At 42.2% G+C, this 23,416-nt stretch overlaps 1 protein-coding gene across 1 annotated transcript; it reads left to right on the plus strand.

Moving 5' to 3' along the window:
* Positions 1 to 422: 422 nt before the first annotated feature.
* Positions 423 to 21,614, plus strand: CS (citrate synthase; the record flags this gene model as incomplete). The annotated part of the gene is made up of 10 exons (XM_015829846.1): positions 423 to 494; positions 1,612 to 1,719; positions 7,442 to 7,507; positions 7,606 to 7,737; positions 7,962 to 8,150; positions 12,436 to 12,635; positions 17,736 to 17,865; positions 17,978 to 18,079; positions 18,485 to 18,694; positions 20,232 to 21,614. Coding segments are annotated over 10 exons (1,380 nt in total), but the record flags the coding sequence as incomplete, so codon positions are not given.
* Between the last annotated feature and the right edge of the window lie 1,802 nt (positions 21,615 to 23,416).

A 23,416-nucleotide genomic window follows, 5' to 3' on the forward strand; every position in this document is an offset into this window, starting at 1 on the left:
TAACTAATGGGCATGCTAATAAGGTATAATAAAAAAGAAGAAGACTTGAGTGGTAAGAATTTAAATCATTGCTCAGCCATGAAAGATACTCAAGAGGTTCCAAACTGAACTGAATTTGAGTGCTTGAGTGTGGTTGCCACTGGCCCATATTAAATTCTTAAAGTCAGTGCTATACATTTCTTCATGTAGCAAGTAAACAGTTACTGGTTTTCATTGTTTGTGTCTGTATTATATCGCGATGCTTATATATTTCAATATTATTGTTGTATGCTGCTGAGAGTTCCTTGATTATGATGGTTCAGAAATCCAGTATTTTCAAATATTTGTCAAGGAGGGGACTGTGATGGAGTTAAGTGGGACAAAAGTATGATAAAAGTGCATTATAGAGCATGGAGGATTATTAGTGTAGAACTAATGTTTAAAATGCTACTTCTTTCTCTTTACAGAATTCATCATGTATCATTTTTGCTGCGAGACATGCAAGTGCTTCTACAGTAAGTTGTTTTTTGTTTTTTTCATTTCTTGTAAGATGTACAAAATCTGTTGGTTGACAATTTGAGTCTTGATTATACCGAAGACCAGTCTAGGTTGGTGACTGCATTATTGGTGCGCTTGGTGTCGGTATATATTCTTTTCAAATTCAGTAGCTCCTTCCCATTGTCAATACATTTCAGAAGATAGAGGAGTAATTTGCAGTTGTTTGACCATTTATGCTTATGATGAGAATTCATAGTAGAACCATAAATACAGTGTTGTAGTTACTGGAGAAGGAAGAAGTGATAGTTTTTCATGTTGATTTTTAAGTTCGGAAGATTTCAGAAGCACTCCCATAGCTAGGCAAAAATGCTGTTTTGTTTAAAGTTTTGTATTTCCATTGAAATGCTATACCAGGGGTAGGCAACCTTGGCTCTTTTATGACTCGTGGACTCCAACTCCCAGAATTCCTGAGTCAGCATGGCTGACTCAGGAATTCTGGGAGTTGAAGTCTACGAGTCATAAAAGAGCCAAGGTTGCTTACCACTGTGCTATACCAATGGTTTTAACATATGATACCATTGATAGTCCATGCCTTTTTAATTTGTATGCAAGAAAACTAATGGAAAAAAAAGGTTCAGATTACTTATAACTGTGTGAAGAGAAAATAGTCTCCAATCTTATCTCATTCTTTTGTGCTCAGGTAAAATAAGATGATGAGCAAAAATGGTACAAAATTGCTAAATCTTTAAAAAATTAAATCAAGATTTTTGAAGTCATTTTCATCAGCAAGTTATGAAACCACTAGATTAAAGCATAGGCAATTCGCTAACACAACAAAATGGTAAATGTGAAAAATTTGAAAATGTGACCTGAAGGGGAAAAAAGTATAGAAATAACAAAAAGGGGTTGTGGAATCTACCGAGTGAACCAGATGTCATGGTATTAGGACAAAACTTTTCTTAGTGTAGATTGCGCCCAGGATTACTGTAAAATAGTTATTAAACAATTATGAACAATATTTTATTTCATATATCTACTTTTTTTTCTCTCATGTACCACTTTTCTAGGTTGGTTTTCTACCATTGACAATAGTTGATTTGTTGCGTATAACATTAGACATTATTTGATTTTCAGAATCTGAAAGATGTTCTTGCGAATATGATACCCAAAGAACAAGCAAGACTTAAAAGCTTCAGACAACAACATGGCAGTACTGTCATTGGACAAATCACTGTCGATATGGTAAGTTGAGAGGGGAGAATACATCAGTGTGCAGTTAGTCTGGCTTCTGTACCCTGCAGGAAATGAAATTGTTATCTTCAGACAAAATTAATTGTAAAGGAGCATCTTTGCTGTTGTTCTCTTTAGAGATGTTCTCATCTGGTGAAATGCCTTTAGGGAGACGATGGTACATTGCTGGAATGCTCTGCATTCCGGACATTAGTATGAGGTTTAGATAAAAAAATAATAATCAGAAAATGTTTGAGTATATGAAAAAAAAAAGGAATAAGATTCAAGTCCAACTGTAGATTACATAAGATTCAGCTTGAATGTCTCAAGTGAAAAGGTGGCAAAAATCAGGACTAGAATTAACCTCTCTGGGATCTTGGAGAACTGCTTAGTATTTGTTTCTCAATGATCTGCATTATGTAGAAACTATTTTCTTCATATTTGAATGATTTCACCTCTTGTGCTTAGTCTCCTAAAAATGAAAGAGGTTCTTGACTTGGAACCTACTGCTGGTGGTGAATTGATCTTAATTAAGGATGTGTCCACCTCTTTTTTCAGAGCGAATAACAATAGATTTGATTCTGAACAGAAAATTATACCAAACAGTTCAGAATCTGCAACCTGCATGCATCTGACAAAATAAAGCCTTTGCATAATATCTCTTCCTTAATTTATTCTGAAACGTGTACTACTTTGTGTAATACTGCTTCTGCTTATCAGAGAGGTAACTAGCACTACCCAACCTTCAACCCCTGGAAATCTTAGTCACTTCTCTATCTTTTAAAGTTTCTATTCACATGGTACCGATAACTTTCCACCATATATCTACAGTTCTAAATGTCTGCATGCTCACAGCTATGTCATACTAATAATAAATTAGAAGCTGAGTACCATCTTACATCACAATACTGGTTTTGGTCACTGTTTCAGCTTTGGTCTAATTTCCTGCCTTAGTTTAAGATTCAGCCAGTAACAGCTGATATTTCTTCACTTATTTAGAAGTGAAGAAGTATCAGCTATTACTGGTTGAATCTTAGGCACATGGGCTAGGGAAGCAACATTTGATTTGATATTTACATGAGTTCCGATTTCCTGTAAGAAATTACATTTTCTTCTTGTTGGATACACTCTTGTCCATTCATTTTGGTTGCATATCCTAGGCTTGTTTATCCAGTAGGCCTGGGCCTTCAAATTACATTGCAATCCTTAGGAAATGTACAGACTGTTCTATGCACAAAGAAGCTAGTTTAATTATCTACCGTATGACTGGACCAAAGCACATGTATTTGTTCCAGGAAGAGGCAGCTCAGGGGATCAGGAGAAAACGTAGGACATCGGTATTAACAAGTAAATAGGGAAACGAAGGCACTGAGAATATTAGCGAGCAGGCCAGCACACAGACCAGGTGTAGGAGGAACATAAGAAATGAGGTCCAGAAATCTTGCCCTGCTCATCTGCTAAGAAACCTCCAGGTTTTGTTTTGCTCAAAGTCTGGAACAACCAAATTGGAGCCCATTGGGAACTGTTTGCGGAACTTTTGAAACTCATTGCTTTCAAGAGGGGACATGTCTTTGATGTGATACTCTTTGCTAGCAGGCACCTACTGTACTTGGTATACTTTTTCCTCATTTTGTCTCTTTACAAGAATCACTTAAAGTTGAGACGGGGCAACAGCCTTCAGTATAAATTTTATTTCTGAGTGTTTCTGCATTCATGGGAGCAGCAAGATAAAACTGATGAGTGCCTCCTATAAAAAGGAAAAGAAAAGATAATTTGGTACGTAGGATTATACTGGTAGATAGGAGGAATGATCAGGAGACAGGAAGCCATGATAAAAAAAACACAGGGTAATGTTTTATAGTTTTGCATTTTGTCTTTCTTCCATGCATTTTTGTTTCTTGGAAATTGCTTATATATGACTGATTATTGATTTTCTTGTGTAGGTCTTTTGAGCATTTTTTTTTTGTTTTTTTTTTTTGTTTTTTTTTTAAAAAGGTGCTTTGTATGTTTTATGGAGAGAAGGGTGAGATTTAATATTTGGAGGTCAGGTTAATCAGAATAGAGCTGAAAGGGACCTTAGAGGTCTTCTAGTCCAACCCCTGCTGAAGCAGGAGACCCTATACCATTTCAGACCAGTGGCTGTCCAGTCTCTTCTTAAAAACTTCCAGTGATGAAGCACTTACAACTTCTGACGGCAAGCTGTTCCACTGGTTAATTGTTCTCATTGTTAGGAAGTTTCTCCTTAATTCCAGGTTGCTTCTCTCCTTGACTAATTTCCATCCATTGTTTCTTGTCTTGCCCTCTTATCTCCTAGTTCTGTCTTGACCAGCTTGTTTTTCTCTGATTCAGTAAATGAATCAGTAAATTAAGTCTTGAAGTAAAAAAAACAAAAACAAAAAAACATGTTTAAGAAAACGGCTCGGAGTCTTCTCCTCTACAATTGTCTAACTTTTAGAATTTTTTCTAAATTAGCATGCTTATCTTCCTCTGCAGCTATTTTTTGAGAGCCTCCGTGGCATGCTTTTAAACTTCCAAAAACTTAAATCCCAGGCCAAGGAGGAATAATAAGATATTGTAGCATTCTGCATCTTCTCCCAAAGATGCCATGGGAAGGAGAGGTATAGAAAAGTGAAAATGTGGGGAACGAGCTAGAGAGGGTTCTAAAGGAAATATATTACAGTATCTGAATTCTTTTTGGTCAGGATTCAGGCACAGACAGAGGACAGAAATTGTATTGGTCATTCTGCTACATGCTCTTTGCTGTGACTGATGAGTGGAGTGCCTCTCACCTAATCCCATTAGATCTTTTGACAACATTCAGTACCACCATCAAACACATCTTGTTTGGACCATATATAAGAGTTGTGGACACCATTTTGATGATTCTCCTCCTCTCTGAATAGACAATTCTAGTCAGTGGTGGTAGGAGAGAAATGCTCAAGCCCTTGGGTCCTCCAGTGTGATGTCCCACAAGGCTCAGTTCTTTACTCTGTGCTCTTCAACATCTACATAAAATTGTTGGAAAAGGACATCTGGAAGTTGGTGCTGTGATGCCATTAGTATGCTAAAAATATCCAGCCATACATCACCATCTGAGATTGTGCCAGAGATGTCATAGAAGTTCTGACTCGGTGACTGGAGTCTGTGAGGAACTGAATGGAAGCTTAGATTATGCCCCTCCAAGATGGAGTTGCTGTTTGCCAATAAACATTAGAGCACAGTACCAAGATTGAGCTCAGGATTGCTCTGGTGGGGATCATGCTTGTGAAGGAGGTGGTCTGACTTGGGAAGCCAACTTGATTACTGCTTTCTGATTAAGCAGCAGGTGGAAGCAGTGGCTAGGGGAGCTTTCACCCAATTTATGCATCATTTAACAATCCTACTTAGATCAGGATGCCCTGGTGAGGGTAACTCACACTTTGATTGCTACTCAGTTGGAATACTCTTAATACACTCTAATTAATACACTCTATGAGGGGCTGCCTTTGGAAATGACCCAGAAGTGCAGCTGTTACAAACCACAGTGCAAGAATGCTGATGGGAGAATCTCAAAAATCTAGAGTAACACCTCAATGAAATTGACACACTGGTTATGGGTAGGCTCCCAGGCTCAATTAACAATGCAGGTTATCCCTTTAAAACCTAAATGGCACGTTGTAGAATAGGATTTGTCCATGTGGAACAGTCATGTAAAGAAGATCTGCTAAAAGTCCCTACAAGATGCATTAGACATGAACAAGATACGAGGCCATCTCGATAGTAGCCCTCATTTTGTGTATTGCAAGCTTTTATATTCCCTCCCTCCATAAATTCACGTAGCCCCTACGTTCTTTGCTGTTCCAAAGCAAATGGTAAGTCTTCTTTAGCTTAAGCTGAATGGGGGATGCCAAGATAGCTTCAAGTTTTCCTAATGTTTGTTTTTTTAATTTGAATCTATTTTGCCCATTACTCAGAGTCCTTGGTGATTAGGGAAGTTCAGAAATACTGACAGATAAAAGAAATAAATTTTGACATTACTGCCTCAAGGTCTAGTTTTTCTTGTCCAGCTTTCCACAAGCCAGTCTATGCTAATGAGGAGAATTATATCTCCTATTATTCACTCCAAGCACATCCAATTGGCCATGACAGTTTGGCTTAAAGAAAGTGGTAGTTTAAAATATCCAGAGAGTACCATCTTCAGAAAGTTATTGATACAAATCTTTGGGACGAGTTTAGGAAACTTCATTTCTGGCATTGCTCCATAATTGATGTAAAAGTTTAACTTGTCAGGAAAAGCCTAGTCATGATTAAGCAATGCAGCAATATCGTGGATTTTATTTGTAACCCGGTTCTTTCCCAAGCGTGGAGCTGCCAAAGCAGTTTTCTTGATTTCTATTAACTTCCTAGGCTGTGCCAAGCCTCGCTTTGTTTCTGAATTAGAATTCATCTCATTAGTTGCTTTTAAATTGATGTGAAACACTATAGCAGGTTTTCTGAGTGCCAGCTGGAAAGCTAGCCTTGATGTTTGTTAAAAAGTGCTGTTCTATTTGACCTGATTGAAGCTGCTGTTCTAGAGAAAAAAAGTGGATAGAAAGGGGAAGAATTAAGGCAAACAGGGAGCAAGAAACACTGTTAAAACCTATCACTGTTGTGTTTCAGAGTGCTAAAAGTGATGGAAAATTACTAAAACCTGGGAACAATTCTGCACCAATTTTTCCATGCGTGACATATAAAACGTGAAATACATGCAAAAGTATATCAACAAGCTAACTGCAAATATGACTTAAATCACCTCAGACTGAATGGAGAAGGGGAACGTGGAGAAACGAGGAAGCCTGAAGACTCAGACCCAATTTCTGTCAATTACTGTCCAGTCAGATATTTGTGGGGACAGACGTAATCAAACAAGGCAGGAATTTTTCTGCCTTCTACATTGGGTTAACTAGAGCAGGGCTTTTCAACCAGTGGTACGGGTACCACCTGTGGTACATTGGCACCTGGCAGGTGGTACGCGAACATCCTAGAAAAGCAGCAGCGGGGGAGGGGAATGAGCTGAACTGGTGGCAGCACCGCACAAGCCTGAGCGAGAGACGGCTGGAGCTGCAGGGCTGTCAGGGCTCAGCGGAAGCGCCAGGATCAGCGCCAGGCTCCAGCTGGAGCTCGGCACTGATCCTGGCGCTTCTGCTGAGCCCAGAAGAAGCGCCGATAAGCTGGAATGTTGCAGCATCTCCAGGGTCTTGTGATTTACATTCAAATACTTGGCAACTGATTCAGATTTATGACGGTCACAGTGTCCCAGGATCATGTGAAGTGACCAAAACCTGCTGCAACCACCCAGCAGACGGGGGGGGAGGGACAAAAACCAAACACCCCACCCACCCCACCCTCGCTGCTAATCCTCAACAGAAATGCTCACAACAATGAAAATCTTGGACAGGAGAAAGAGCGCCGCCGGGTGGGCAGGCAGGTGTCTTGCTCGGCTGTGGCTTGGGGGGCACTTTTTTCAGTGCCATTGTAACTTTGAACAGTCACTAAGCGAACTGTTGTAAGTGGAGGACTACCTGTACTTTATCACTTTTTTCCTTTTGGGGGGGGTCATCAAGTTTTTGACACCTTGCTAGGCGACTGGTGGTACTCGGATGTTGCCATATCTTAAAAGTGGTACAATGGGTGAAAAAATTGAAAAGCCCTGAACTGGAGGATTACGGTGAAGGCAAATTTCTCCTTGTTTTAAGTAACTCTCTTTCTTCTCCAGCTCTACGGTGGCATGAGGAGTATGAAAGGGCTAATATACGAGACCTCTGTCTTGGATCCTGATGAGGTAAGGAGGGCAGAATGGGCGCCATTACTTTTGCAGTTAGCTCTTAGCCTCTCAGCTGAAATGTGGTTTCTTATCCTGCTTCCTGGGTTGGTTTTTAGGGCATTCGTTTCCGTGGCTACAGCATTCCCGAGTGCCAGAAACTGCTACCCAAAGCCCCTGGAGGTGCAGAGCCCCTTCCCGAAGGTCTCTTTTGGTTACTGGTGACAGGAGAAGTTCCTTCCCAAGAACAGGTAATAAGACATGGCAAAGATTGCTGGCAGGCTGTCACGTTCATCCCACTTAAGTGACCTGCAAAGTGATTGTGCAACCTTTCTTTGTGTCTAGAGAACTGCTGGAGAAAACAGTAAGAGCTCTATAGTAATGACGAGAACAGCCAAGGCCAAGGGCGTTGGTGTTGGGATAGCACTTTTCCCCCTAGGTATAGATGTGTAACGTTGTGGTTTTCTTTTCCTAGGTGACTTGGGTGTCTCGAGAGTGGGCGAAGAGAGCGGCCCTGCCTTCCCATGTAGTGACTATGCTTGACAACTTCCCCACCAACCTTCATCCCATGTCACAACTCAGTGCTGCTGTCACAGCTCTCAACAGCGAGAGCACTTTTGCCCGCGCCTACTCTGAAGGAATTAGCCGGACCAAGTACTGGGAGGTAAGCCACAAGCGGCAAGCTTTCCACAAGCATTGGTAGACGAGGTTATAGAGGTGACTTCAAGCTTGGCGCGGTTACGCATGTGTGTACCTGCACCGTGGCAGGATTTTCTTCACCATCTGATTGAGCTATATAGAATTAAAATCCAGAATTATTTGTTGGAAAATGTAGGTATGTATGTATGTATGTATCAACAGAAAATGCATACATGAATGGCCTTGGCTGTGCCATAGGACAATTCTAGTTCACAGTGCAGTCCCTGTCCTGTACTTGTTTTTGTCTGAGCTTCTTTTTTAAGGCTGAAAATAAAAGACTATACCTGTTAAAATTTAGAAACTGGAGTAAATCTTTTGGTAGTTTTTCTTGGTCAAAGTTTGATCGTGCTCTGCATAATTGAAAGCACAACTAAAGTCACAGCAAAATCTGAAGATTGTTTCTGCAGAATCTTTTTATTGCACCTGCCAATTGAAAACTTTGTGTACAATATATGTAAATGCTGCTAAATACAAATTTGATTCTAGGGCTAATGTTAAGTACTATGCTGCTTAACCTATCAGGATTTTGATAGGGATGTAAGCTTACCTCTGAACCAGCAATTACAAAGGAAAAAAAATCTAGCAAGTTAACTTTACTAAATTTTGAATTACTTACTACTAACCATTCAGTTAACCCAGTCATTAACTTTTCTTTCCTGATAATCCTGTTACTGCTCAATCATTTCAGATCCTTTGTGTGACCAAGTAGACACAATTTCTTTAGGATCGTCCTGTTAGCACATGGTAAACGACAAGAGCCAGTTTAGCATATGACCTTGGTTCCTAATCTCTGGACTCCGACTGTGGCTGTCCTGGTAATATGAGACCTTGAGCGTAATGACATGTGCTCTGGCCTCTGTGCACAGCCCTCTGGACTGAGGCAAGGAGACTTTGGTCTGGCTGTATAGATCTTTATCTGCCAGGAGGTGTTGCTGTCTGATTTGCAAATGACAGGGGGGCGGGGAGACGGTGCTAATTTTACTTTGGCTGTAATCTTTTCAGCATACGGTTTGAAACTGGGGAGTCTGTTAGAAGAGATTAGTTTCTTTCCAAAGAAGAGTGATAGCTTTGGTTCTATCCTTGCCACTGATGATATCTGGTCTTGAAATGAGGGGAAGAATGAGATCCTGTGGACTTTCAGGATGCATCAGTTTTCCCTTCTCCGCCTCTGTCATTCTTCAAGTTTTCCATAGAGAAAGAGCCAAAGGTTCCTATGCCTCCTGCTCATAGAAAACAGCTGGACATGCAGGACAGAGCAGCCTGATTCAGCAGCTGCTTGGTCAGTGAAGAACTTCCTTCCCAGAGCATTCCCTCTGCAAAAGACAAAAAAGCATTTGCTGCAGAATGAGTGTGAAATCAGTACAGGTAGTCCTTGACTTACAACGGTTCATTTAGTGACTGTTTGAAGTTACAACAGCACTTAGAAAAAAGTGACTGACGGCTGTTTTTTTACACTTACATTTGATCAAAATGCAGATGCTTGGCAACTGACTCTTATTTATGATGCTTGCCCTGCCCCTGGGATCTTGTGATCTCCTTTTGCCATCTTTTTACAAGCAAAGTCAATGGCAAAGTCAGATTCATTTAACAGCCGTGTTACTAATTCAACAGCTGCAGTGATTCACTTAACACCTTCTTAGGCAAGAAAGGTTTTGACCAAAGTCTGGAACAACCAAATTGGACCCCAATTTGCTGGCATTCCTTTTGGCCGTGTCTTCGACTCCTGTCAATATTGAGTCCTGCAAAATATTTAAGCCAAATATTCGTTGTGGGCTGCGTTATGACAGATGTGGCGATGAGTTACTCTTTCAAAAGTGCTCTCTATCTAAATCTCTGTCGGAACAATCTTGGAAAGGCAAAGGTAGCTGGAATCTTTTTTTTTTTTAAAGTTTTTTATTAATAAAAACAATTAAAACAAAAAAGGACATGACATGACGTTCCAGTATACATAATCCTAATAATTCGTTCCTTATCATATTTAAAGTTCTATATATACATCTCTCTATATAAATATATACATATATTCCCCTATATAATACAATCTCAGGCTTATTTCTCTACATATTAACATATAATTTTATATACCACAAACTTAAACTTTAACGCAAAACCCGAACAGTTCTTCTTGACTCATACCAGCAGTAAAATTTGTCCCAGATTCCAAAATAGTCCGTTTCCGTCTTGTCCTTTAATTCCTTAGTTAGCCTGTCCATGTCCGCACATGATAAAAATTTTTGTAGAATCTCTTCTTCAGTAGGAATTTCTTTGTTTCTCCAATTTTATGCATAGGTCAGTCTGGCGGCCGTGAAGATGTGTAGCATTAGGTAGAGTGTCCCTTTATCATATTTTTGTATAGTAATACCAAGAAGGAAGAGTTCTGGTTTTAGTTCTACCTCTGTTGTTAATATTTCTTCTAACCATTTTTGAACCTTGTTCCAAAAAACATGGGCTTTCGGGTACTCCCACCACATATGATAATATGTCCCTCTTGCCAAATTACATTTCCAACATGTAGGGGAAATGTTGGGGGCCATTTTAGCTAGTCTTGTGGGCGGGTAGTGCCACCTGTAAAACATTTTATACAGGTTTTCTTTATAGGATGTAGCCAGAGTGAGCTTCCTATTTCGTGCCCATAGTTCTTGCCAGATATGCAGATCAAAATTAAGATCAAAGTCCCTGCTCCATGCTAAAATGGTCTCTTTTACCTGTTCTTCATATAAGGCCTGTTCTAACAAATAATGATATAGCTTTTTAATCATTTTATCCTCAGTACCTAATAATATTTTATCCAGCCCTGTCGATTCTGTTTTTATACCTAGTTCTTTTTTATCTTTCCGACATCTCGCCTGCAATTGAAGGTATGCCCAAGGTAGCTGAAATCTGATCCTAGTTTCTCTTTTCTTTGATTTCTGAAATAATGCCCTCCTGCCCACTTGTCCTCTAATTTCCCATCCAACCTATGAGGTTGCCTTGACTGTTCTTTCTGCTGCTTCCTTCTACATCAGAGTTCCCATATTTTAATAGAGCTTTATCTGAGCTGTTCACACTCCGCCATGTGTCTGCTGTTTTTCTGTCTTCCCTTGCCTTAAATTATTTTTTTTATCTTCCTCATGCCAGCCCCCTTAGTTATGCTTCCTTTTCCAATGTTACAGCTCCCAGGAGTACAGGAATGGCAACATTCATTTTTCTTCCCAATCTAATTATGCTTTGCCTTTGTGGTTACCATAATGTCTTTCCCACATGTCCTTCCCATAAGATCAGAATTTGAGCAGATTTATCTGTCCTGCTTGACCTGGCTGCACCAGCATTGTGAACTTTTATCAGGGCAGCTGCTGTAAGAAGTAACCTGTGGCACTTGTGCGATGCCACAGTTGCAAAACATACAGTTGAGATGTGAAGCCCTGCTTTGAAGAGAGAGACTTGTTCAGATAATATTGGAAATGGTTTTTCAATTGTGGTTGTGTTCTCCATTTGCGGTGGGCAGATGGAATGGGCCAACCAGCAGAAGACCAGGATGATTGGCACATTTATCCCACCAGACTGCTCATTAATGCTGGGTGGGAATAAGGACCAAAAGTCTAAATGGGGAATGTAAAACAAATCACTGCTACCCATCCCCTTTACTATGGGTGCTTATTCTTTAGTCTTTACAAAGGCTCTTGGCAGTGATATTTATTAGCAAACCCCGGCGCTTAAGCAAGTAAGAGACAAGAGCCGTCCCGCCCCTTAAGGATAATCTTATAATGGTCTTACAATTCCAGCAGGAAGACCTGCTTACTTATTTGTTTAAAACATTTATATAGCTGTCCACCTTTCAGCCAACTCTGGGCCGCTCCCAATCAAAGATTAAAAAACATATGAAATCATGTTAAAAACTGTAAAACACAGCCAGTTAAAACATAAAACATGAAAAACAATAGAAACCCTGAGCCAAACTTGCTAATGTGCCATCATCTAATCTTTTTCCAAAGCTTGGGGGGGGGGGGGGAAACCAGGTCTTTTCCCAAAGCTTTGGGGGAAAATCAGATCATCTAATCTTTTTCCAAAGCTTCGGGGGGATGAAAACCGGTCTTTAAAGCCTTAAAAAAAGGCATCTGTTCTTATACGAAGAACATCTTGAAAACTGCCTATGTGCTTGCCTTAACTGAAACTACTGCAGTGGGAGTCTACCGGCAGATCACGTGCCGCTGGGAGAATATCCTTGTCAGCAAGTCCTTCCAATCCTCTTCTCCTCTTGTTTTGCCTTGTAGTTTATCTATGAAGACTCCATGGACTTGATTGCCAAGCTGCCTTGTATTGCTGCAAAGATCTATCGCAATCTCTACCGTGAGGGTAGCAGCATCGGCGCCATTGATCCTGCCTTAGACTGGTCATACAACTTCACCAACATGCTGGGCTACAGTGACCCCCAATTTATTGAACTTATGCGGCTCTACCTCACGATTCACAGGTAAGCCATGCCTATATGAAAGTCCTAGACCTAGATCCTCTAGGTCAGGGGTCTTCAAACTTGGCCCTTTTATGACTTGTGGACTTCAACTCCCAGAATTCCTCAGCCAGCGTGCCTGTACAGTAGTGGCCAAAATTGTGGAAACCTTTTTGGGAAACGTGTACAGTAGAAATGCCACCTTTGGTTAAGTTTCCACCAATTTTTCTTCTAATTTCTTTATAACTGTAGCCTTGTTCACTTAAGAATACTATTTTACATTGCTTTCTGGGCAACCAGTCAACTCTTTGTACCATTACTTTAATTTTATTACGTTTTGCAAGCTCACTAAATGAAAGAAAAAAAAACACCAACTTGATAGCGATCACATAACACTGACAAATGTCCTCCTCTCAGCTTCAATACATGACATCAATAACTGAATCCTACTGTGATCTGATTGGCTCATTGCCAAAACAAGATGACACCCGATTGGCTCTCTCATGCTCATTGGCTACAATCAGATGAAGGAAAGCTACCTGATATCAACCTAAGCAAGTTGTGCTTCCTTTTTCTGGTTATTTGGCTATAGCTTTTCATAGAATACAGTACAAATAATGGAACAAATTTTGTTGCATTACACTCTTGATTAAATTATCTTTCCATTGATATATAATTTTATGATTACTACTCCAAAAAAAAGGTGGTGTTATTAGCCATCAAATCTCAAAAATACACTTTTCTCAAAAGGTTTCCACAATTTTGGCCACTACTGTACTTTTATGGCTATAGGCTGAATTGAGCAGTGGAGATAGATAGAGCTTGCGTGACAGCTGGTTGATAAATGTCAAAAAAAATCTGCAGGGAAGTGGGTGAAATCACACCCAAAATTACACAGAGAGGCTACAATTGCAGCTCTGGGTAATGCATGAGCTGTTGCAGGAATAATACAAATTCTTCAGTGGCTACTTCCAGTGTGGCTAAATTTGTAGGTGCAGAGGTATCTGAGCAGATTTAAGCTGTGGATAATAATACAGGTAATCCTCACTTACTGACTGCCTTGTTCAGCGACCAAAGTTATGATGGCACTGAAAAGGTAGATTTACAACCAGTCTTCAGACTTACGGCTCTTGCAGTATCCCAGCTGTCCCCTGATCCCAATTCAGATGGTTCACAACCAGCATACGTTTACAACATCCCACAGTCCCGATTGCCATTTGTGGCCTTCACAAGTTGGTTTTCGCCAAGTAAAATCAATGGGCAAGCCTGCAGGAAGTCACAAATTGCAGTCATGTGATATCTGACTTAATGACCTGCGTTGATATTCTTTGTCAAGACGTCCTCCCTGGAGCCCAGGAAAAAGAAGCCAGCAAGCAGGAACGGTTGACAAACGGCTTTTACTCCGTGCAAGAAAAAGTTAGCACTGGGAGTGGATTGCTCCCAGTGCTTTACATAGCCTCTTTGCGTGCAAGCCCCACCCCCCAGCCCACAAGCCACCATCCAGCCCGCATAGTTCAAAAGCGGTCAGCCGGGACGTTGCTTCCTTTTCCCATCCCGGCTGGCTTGCAGGCAGGCTTCCAGAATCAGATAACCCCTCCCCCCTGTCTCGCCGCCTCCTGTGGCACCGTGCTGCCTTGCGTCCCACGACTCCGTGTCCCAAGCCTCCGAGGTGATGAACCCACTGGCCGCCGACGCGCTCCTTGCCAGCGGACATGCAAACCCCGGCAATGACTCCAGCCGAGGAGGCGGCTAACCGGGAGGCCGCCGTGGCGCTGAACTCCTGCGCCCGTCAGCTGGTGACTCCCCGGACTCGCGCCTACCAGCTGGGTTGTCCAGCGACGGCTCCGGCTGGCGTGGAGGGCGCTGGGGAAGGCGGCGGCTTGGCAGACGAGTTCCCGTCTGCCCGTGAATGTCGGGCCCGCAGGGCTCGACATTCTTAATGACCATGATGAAACTGTCATAAGTCTAATGATGTTTCACTTAGCCGCATCATTTAGTAATGGAGTTGCCAGTCCCAATTGTCAGTAAGTGAGGACGAATTATGGCTGGATTCACATATTCATGTTACGATTACTTAAGTATGGCTGGTCAAGTAAGCCATAGTTTGATTGGGTTCACTCATTGCAGTTAGCCATAGTCAATTATAAACCACATTGACTGAATTAATACAACAGAGGAAGCCAAAATCAAATAATTTCACATTATGATTTTGCATGATGTTTGAAGCTGGCCTGTGTTTCAGTGTCTTTGAGGGCATTGTTAGTCAAAAGCATAACATTTAACTGCCTAATTTCAGTTGTAGCATAAACTCCTGGGTTCAATTCACTGCATAGTTTCACTTTTTAAAAGCTCTTGGGCTAGCAAGGACTTCTGGAAGCTGCAGTTGGTTAGACTGCCAACAATATTGATCTAAATAAACTTGCTAAAGCTGCTGATGTTCATGAATAAGTCCACCTAGTGGCAAAAAACATTTTTTTCAGCAGAAAATTGCCCAATGCAAATGTTTGAATATTGTTATACATTCATAGATGTCTGGTACAAACAACCATGATGAAAAAAGCTTGAAGTATGTCATGGCACAAACCCTAGCTTTGCAGTCTAGTCCTGAAATCAGATGTGTGTATAGGTCACCTGGTTTTGCATCATGATACACCTAATTTTTAAGCAGCTTTTATGGGACTTCTCTGCATACATGGGTCTTGGGAAGGTGAGATGCCACTATATATTTTTTCTATAATTCTTAGTTAATTTTGTCAGACAGCCAGTAAGGGAAGGCTGTGTCGTATTTGTCTTTAAAAACTAAAGTCTGCAATAGTCCAGGATTGCAAAGAAGTGTCAAATACTGAACAGAATTAATATTATAAAGGCCTTCAAATAATTTAGAATAAAGGTAGACAATTTAGAGCCTTTATGCCAAACCTTGAATGCAAATTCAAAATTCCTCCAAAAGTTATCACAAATAACAATTGTTAGTGTGATTTAGAATAAAAAACCCTGAGGTTGAGCTCAGATCCTACTGACCACGTGGCACATGAATGAGGGAAACATGACAGAAAGTCCACAGCCATGAGGGGGAAAATGGCCTCCCACTCCCTTTTTTGGGGTGGGTGGGAGGAGGGAATTAGAAAAGTTAACAAAAATATGCATTTTTTTATCTTTATATCATATTTTATTGAACTAAATCCACTTTACTAATCTGCTTTACTATTTTAAGAACATGTATACTTTGGTTTATTTATATGGTTTATTTATACATTTACCATATTGGATATATTTAATAACTGCAAAATTCTAATTTAGCCTGATAGTTTCACTTACTGATTGAATTTACTTTAAAGTGTGTTAAACATTTTTTTTTGGTATTTTTTTGGGCTTCTTCTGTTCTTAGAAGCCTCATCAAAAGCAGATCCATGGACTTCCAGATCAAAATTTAGCACTGGATAAGCCCTCAAGCAAATCAAACATTTAATTTTATTTTTTTTTAGGGCCGAAAATGGTAATGCCCACCTCCAGCACACAGGATAGTATTTGGCTGTTGCCTTGGAAAATTATCCTGCATTGATAGTTCTCTAAGCACTGTCAAGTTCTTATACTGTATTCTCAGTAAAAGACATGAAATACAGGTAGACCTTGGGATATGATGGCAATTAGAGCTGGAATTTCTGTCACCGAGCAATGTAGTAGTAAAGCATAGCATCACTTTAGTCTTTGTTGGCGTTGTAATCCAGAAGCTGGGTGGTCCATTAAGACAGGGCTTTTCAACCTTTTCACCCATTGTACCACTTTTAGGATATGGCAACATCCGAGTACCACCAGTCGCCTAGCAAGGTGTCAAAAACTTGATGACCAAAAAAAAAAAAGGAAAACAATGATAAAGTACAGGTAGTCCTCAACTTACAACAGTTTGCTTAGTGACTGTTCGAAGTTACAATGGCACTGAAAAAAGTGCCCCCCAAGCCACAGCCTGCCCGGCGGCGCTCTTCCTCCTGTCTGAGGTTTTCATTGTTGTGAGGCATATCTGTTGAGGATTGGCAGTGGGGGTGGGGTGGGGAGGGTGTTTGGTTTTTATTCCCCCTGTCTGCTGGGTGGTTGCAGCAGGTTTTGGTCACTTCACATGACCCTGGGACACTGTGACTGTCATAAATATGAATCAGTTGCCAAGCATCTGAATGTAAATCACAAGACCCTGGAGATGCTGCAACATTCCAGCTGATTGGTGCTTCTGGGCTCAGCAGAAGCGCCAGGATCAGTGCTGCTTTCCAGCTGATTGGTGCTTTTTCAGGGCTCAGCAGAAGCACCAGGATCAGTGCCGAGCTCCAGCTGGAGCCTGGCGCTGATCCTGGCGCTTCCACTGAGCCCTGACAGCCCTGCAGCTCCAGCCATCTCTCACTCAGGCTTGTGTGGTGCTGCCACCGGTTCAGCTCATTCCCCTCCCCCACTACCACTTTTCTAGGATGGTCGTGTACCACCTGCCAGGTGCCCATGTACCACAGGTGGTACCTGTACCACTGGTTGAAAAGCCCTGCATTAAGAGAGGACCTCCTGTGGCTGAAGTCCTGGATAAGCAGGCCAGCGGGCAAATGGGTTAATGCTGGAGATGCTAAGAAGCAGGGGTGGGAGAGCAAGGGTTGTAGGCAGGTGGGCTGGCAGAAGCTACAGAGGGTGGCCCCACAGGGACCACTAGGACTAGCTGTGATAGAAAAAAATTGAATGGCATAAAGAATAGCAGTATATAGAAATCTTGCCTTTCTGCATTCGCTATTCTAAAGGAAAATATTTTATTAGAGTTTTCTTTTAATTATTCCTCCCCCCCAAAAAAATCAATTTAAGAAAAAAAAACCTGAGGGGAATGTTTCCCCCCTAATCTTTCCTATTTTACGGCGTGTCCATGTAGTATTTGTTATTTAAATTTAATTAAATTGAGGGGTTTTTTTTAATATTTGCCTCAGTTACTTCTTTGATTTGTGCAGCCCAGGCTTACAGAGTCAGTCTGGAGTTGGGCGCTGCCAAAATTGAATTAATTAAAAAAGCAATTTTGCCCCCAAGAATTGATCAATGACTAATAGCAGGTTTCAGTTCTCCACCTCAAATATGCTTCTTCTCTCTCCCCTTCTCCTTTTGCAGTGACCATGAGGGTGGCAATGTCAGTGCTCACACTAGTCATCTTGTGGGCAGTGCTCTCTCTGACCCTTACCTAGCTTTTGCTGCAGCTATGAATGGTCTGGCTGGGCCTCTGCACGGTCTCGCAAATCAGGTAAGTGGTCCAAAAACCGGGCAGAGCTTTTGAGAAGCTGCTTCTTCTTCTCNTTTTTTTCCCCCCCCCCCCCCCCCCAACAAGGTCATCAGATCTCACTACCTTGTTACAGGAAGTGCTGGTGTGGTTGACAAACCTACAGAAGGAACTGGGTGAAGATGTATCTGATGAAAAACTGAGGGACTTCATTTGGAACACTTTGAACTCTGGCAGGGTGAGTGCTGATATCTCTGCATAAGTGGCAGCTGCAAAGGAAATTTGCATCCTCCTAATTTAAGAATATCTCTAGGCCCCACAGGCATTCTTTAAAAAAATATGGGTGGCAGCATTTTAATATTTCATTTAGAAATATGTTCACCTGCTGCTTCCTCCCACTGTTGATTGCAGCAGTGTATCTACACTCAGTCATGTGAACCATTGTAAGGTAAAGTTGAAGTATGATTCCACAGTAAGATGGGGTTTATCCTTTCTAAAAGAAAGAAAAGAGTTGTGCCAGCAGTACTCTTATCTTCTGGAGAGCTAGGATTGTTGGTGATCAGTCATTGAAAAGGAAGCACAAGAACCTGTTGTTCATGGTCTCTCGCATTGTTCTGTGCTCTAAGCAGTGTTCATGTTGTAGGTGGTTCCTGGCTATGGACATGCTGTACTGCGGAAGACAGATCCCCGCTACACCTGCCAGAGAGAATTTGCTCTCAAGCATCTTCCCAAAGATCCTCTCTTCAAGTTAGTAGCCCAGTTATACAAGATTGTCCCTAATGTGCTTCTGGAGCAGGGAAAAGCCAAGAATCCTTGGCCCAATGTGGATGCACATAGTGGTGTCCTACTACAGGTGAGTTGCTAGCTCTAATATCCTTCCTTCTTGCAGGATGGGGTGGAAGACCTGTACTCTGCATTCAGATGCAAACTAAAATGAATGTTTGTGCTGAATGAAATTGTGGTCACGAAGGATGATATTCAGAGAACGTATCGCAGAAGGTGCTATCGTATTCTTGTATGCTAACAGTTTGGAGGGCCTCTCAGGTACTAACTGATTAGTCAAAGAAAATTTGATCAGGTAAACCTCAGCCAGTGTGAACTTACCCATAGCTGAGGGAAATTTGTGTATGTTAGTCAGACTGTCTCAGCATTTAGCTTATTCTACTTCAGAGGTTCCCAACCAGGGGTGCGAGATGGTATTCCAGGGGATGTGAAAACTTGGGTTTTCAAAATTATAGTGTATATGCATAATTCATTATTATTTTGAACTTTTGTAAGGGGTACAAGAATATATCAAAAGTGTTCTAGGGGTGCAGTATATAGAAAAGGTTGGGAACCACTGCTGTACTTAGTTTGCTGCTCTTTTTCTTCTTAATGGCTACTTTCCAAATATTTAAAGATAAATAGTTTGAAGCTCCATAGCCTTATGATGTCTTGCCTGGTGTCTAAACCATCGCACCAAATATACAGAAATAATTCATGGATGGGTTTTTTGCAGTATGAAAATGTGCAAGTCATTTTCTTCTTAGTACTTTAGACTGATGTGCTAGCTGGTCCAATAAAATGGGACTATAATAAAATAAAAATGACAAATCCTTTTCTGCCCACCTGCCAAAATCCACTCTGTAGGGCAGACATGTCAAACACAAGGCCGGCCCGCGAAGTGGTTTCATGTGGCCTGCGAAGCTATCCTGGAAACAGTGAAGGGAAGGCCCCCTCTCCCTTGGCCCTGGCCCTGACCCAGGCCAGCCGGGAGGGAGCCAATGTACAGTTTTGTGGTGGCCATCTATGCTGAAACGCATTCAGTCTTAGCTCCATAAGCCCCTCCCCCGCATGGCCTGTGAGGAACAGTGAGGCTCCTCCAGTGGACCATGCCTTGGCACTTGCCCTGGTCCCACCCCTTTCTGCCAGAGACCCTCAGATCTGTCCCACTCCTGCCCAGGCCCCCACAGGCACCCTTGACGCGAACAATGTAGAGCTGGCCATGTCCACCCAGTAGGCCACACCCACTCCATCCACGCCCACCCAGTAGGCCACACCCACCCGGCCCCCCAAGGGCAACCGCAATGCTGATGCGGCCCTCAATGAAATTAAGTTTGACACCCCTGCTGTAGGGGGATGCGTTTCCATTTTTCATATTCTTTAGAAAGACAGGCTCACTTGAATTAGGCATTTTGCTGGTGGGCACTAATGTTATCTTGAGCAGGCATTTGGTATGAAAAGAATGAGGAGACTCTGAAAAGACGTGCAACAGAAGCAAGATCCCAGCCAGCTTTAAGTTAATTAGGAGGAAAAGCATACAGAATATGCCTTCTGTCCCGTTTAGGTTGTATGTGGAAATATTGCTGGGTTGCCTTCTAACAATTACTGTTTTCTCACCCTCTCTGCAGTACTATGGCATGAAGGAGATGAACTACTACACTGTGCTGTTTGGTGTGTCTCGAGCCCTTGGCGTTTTGTCACAACTCATCTGGAGTCGGGCATTGGGCTTCCCACTGGAGAGACCAAAATCCATGAGCACAGATGGGTTGATGGTGCTTGTGGGTGCAAAGTCTGGTTAAAAGCAAGGGAATTGGCAAGGGAATGATAGAGAAAATGCAACTTTTTTTGTTTGTTCAAAGGGCCTTGAAAAGATCCTTCCTTAGAGGCACTGGCCATCACTTTTTCCAGGTTATTTATGAAATAAATGCAGATAAAGCTAGATTCTTATCCCCTCCACACATTACCTTGATTGTCACCAAAAGTTAGATTCAGAAGGGCAGGGCCTCCCTCCCATGTCCCTTTCTCCACAGGCAGCTCTTCCCAACCTGAGCTGATGCCCAAAGCTAAAGAAAGTGCTCCTTTCCAGTTCAGATTCATTTTTGTTGCCCCATGTTTTACCACCAGGAGTAGAGGACACTGCCCCTTTCTATACAATCATGTCATTACCACATGCTGTGTTGAACCACACCTTTCATCTCCGTATAGATGGGGTGTTCTGCCTTTGAACAGTGTGCTCCTTTTTAAGCCACCTTGGAGTGTCACTATTTTATCAGTGGGTGAGAGGGAGGGATGGTCCTCTACTTCAAGATGTCCAGCCTTCTTCCCATTCTGTGCTATTTTTATTCTGTTATCGTGTGAAGCAGTGGATTTATGTTCTTAAAAAAAACAGTAAAGATGCCGGCAAAGCTGAGGCTTGAGCCCCCATAGTAGCATGCTGAACAAGTATCGCTGACCTCTTTGTCTAACAAAGAGGGACAATTTGCTTTTTTTCTCCTCAAACTCCCACAATATTTGATTTCCTCGATTCCCTTTGGGCACACACTCTTCTCTCAAGTGGGACATTTCCTCCTCAATATTCTGATTTTTGTGGGGTGGTGCTTTGTTTCCCAAATCATAGCTAGGAACAAAGCGGCACCTTACATTGCAAACCTCTTTCCCGTATTTTCCCTCCCCTGCACCATTAACCTCTGCGTCAGAGTGGTGAAATTGGAAACGTGGAGTGGAGATTGCCTAAAAATATTGGTAATGCTTTTATAAGCGCAGTTGTGAACATGCTGCAAGGTGGCATTCAATCACTTGCCACCATTTTGAGACAAATAGAATCCGCCTCCTTTCCTCTCTTGAAAGGACTTCATACACTCCTACCAATGTTTGTTTTTCTGTGTTTGTGGGAAATCCTTTGTCCTATAACCTCAAGAAAAAAACCTCCACTTAAGCTGAAGACACAGGGTGCCTGTGTAAGCATCAGCTTCCGTTGCAAACTTTGGATGGTTCTGTATAAACTGAAAAATAAATGTTTTTATTAACAAGTTACAGTGACATTGTCCTTTTTTCCCCGTGCAGAACATGTTGGTGTAGCTTTTTTTGCCTGGAGCTTTTTACCATTGGTCTCTCACACACCCCTCCCATTTTGAGCAGAATGTTTGATTTCTTTAGAATACTGGAGTGAGGCGGTAAATGGAGTAACAAAAGCTGCTGTGTGGATAGATGGGGCAGCTCTGAGAATGACTGGTTAGAGCAGTGGTTCTCAACCTGTGGGTCGGGACCCCATTTGGGGTCGATCGACCATTTCATGGGGGTCGCCAAGCAAGGCTGTCCGCCATTTTTTTTGTCCGCCATTTTTTCCCCTTTTCCGGCGGGTGCCTTACCTCCCTTGGGCTGGGCCAGCTGGTGGTCGGCCTGCTCCATCTCTGCCACTTGCCAGCTACGCCTCGGCCGGCGCAGGGGGCGGAACCACGCGTGCGTGGCGCTTCCGGGCAGGGAAAGTCCTCGACTTACGACCGGTTGGGTAGTCCTCGACTTACGACCGGTTTAGTCCTCGACTTACGACTGGTTTAGTCCTCGACTTACGACAGGTTGGGGTCGCGGCATTAAAAAGGTTGAGAACCACTGGGTTAGAGAGAAGAGCTGGCCTCTGTAGTGGTTTTTCCTTTCGTTGTTTCACATCTATCTGCTTTGGATGCAGCAGTGTTTGGGATCCTGAAAATGTGCAGTACTATGCTATCTGATCTTGCCTCTCTTGTTGATTTCTTCAGTACTTCCATCCTGAAATCTGACTTTCTACACTCTGAAGAAGCCTGGATCAGAAAGCAGTAGGGAACCCTACTGTCCAGTTCTGACTTTTTGCTCATCAGGGATCTTGCATATCACATAATGCTAAATCACAAATGGCTTCCCTTTTGTTTTTTTAATTGGGCTCCTTTGGCCAATCATAAGTATACATTTATGTGCTTGCTTGGTCCTCATAAAATCACGTCTGGATTGATAACTCCTGCTATTTCCCTGTGCAGAAGATTTGCACAGTTGCTTGTCACCGAAGTAGAAAGATAATGCAAAGTGTTAGATTTGGTTTTATCTCAATTCCTTTGAGATGGACGGCAGTATTGACTTGCCATTCTGTGCTGGTTGGAGAGAGTTAAAAATGTGAATGGGAGCAAGGATTCCCCACATCTCAATTAAATGTCGTCCTATCTGTTTTTGAAAGATTGTATTGCCAAAATTTGGTCATTTGCTATAATATTTGAGGGGCACACAGACAAATTGAGGGGGGGGGAGGACCCCCTGGAGGGGAGGGCCGAGGATTTCGCTCAATATCTGCATGACAAAGTCGCGCGGATCCGAGAAGGCTTGGACTCCGACTGGTTGGCCCAGGGGGAGGAGACGGAAGCAGGTCTTGAGACGGTTGAATGGGAGGAGTTTGACTCTGTTTCGCCCGAGGACGTGGACAGGGTCCTGGGNTAAATCACAAATGGCTTCGCTTTCCTTTTTTTCATTGGGCTCCTTTGGCCAATCATAAGTATACATTTATGTGCTTGCTTGATCCTCATAAAATTACGTCTGGATTGATAACTCCTGCTATTTCCCTGTGCAGAAGATTTCCACAGTTGCTTGTCACCGAAGTAGAAAGATAATGCAAAGTGTTAGATTTGGTTTTATCTCAATTCCTTTGAGATGGATGGCAGTATTGACTTGCCATTCTGTGCTGGTTGCAGAGAGTTAAAAATGTGAATGGGAGCAAGGATTCCCCACATCTCAATTAAATGTTGTCCTATCTGTTTTTGAAAGATTGTATTGCCAAAATTGGGTCATTTGC

This window comes from Protobothrops mucrosquamatus, unplaced genomic scaffold, assembly GCF_001527695.2.
Source record: "Protobothrops mucrosquamatus isolate PMUCROS unplaced genomic scaffold, P.Mucros_1.0 scaffold7326, whole genome shotgun sequence".
NCBI lineage: Eukaryota > Metazoa > Chordata > Lepidosauria > Squamata > Viperidae > Protobothrops > Protobothrops mucrosquamatus.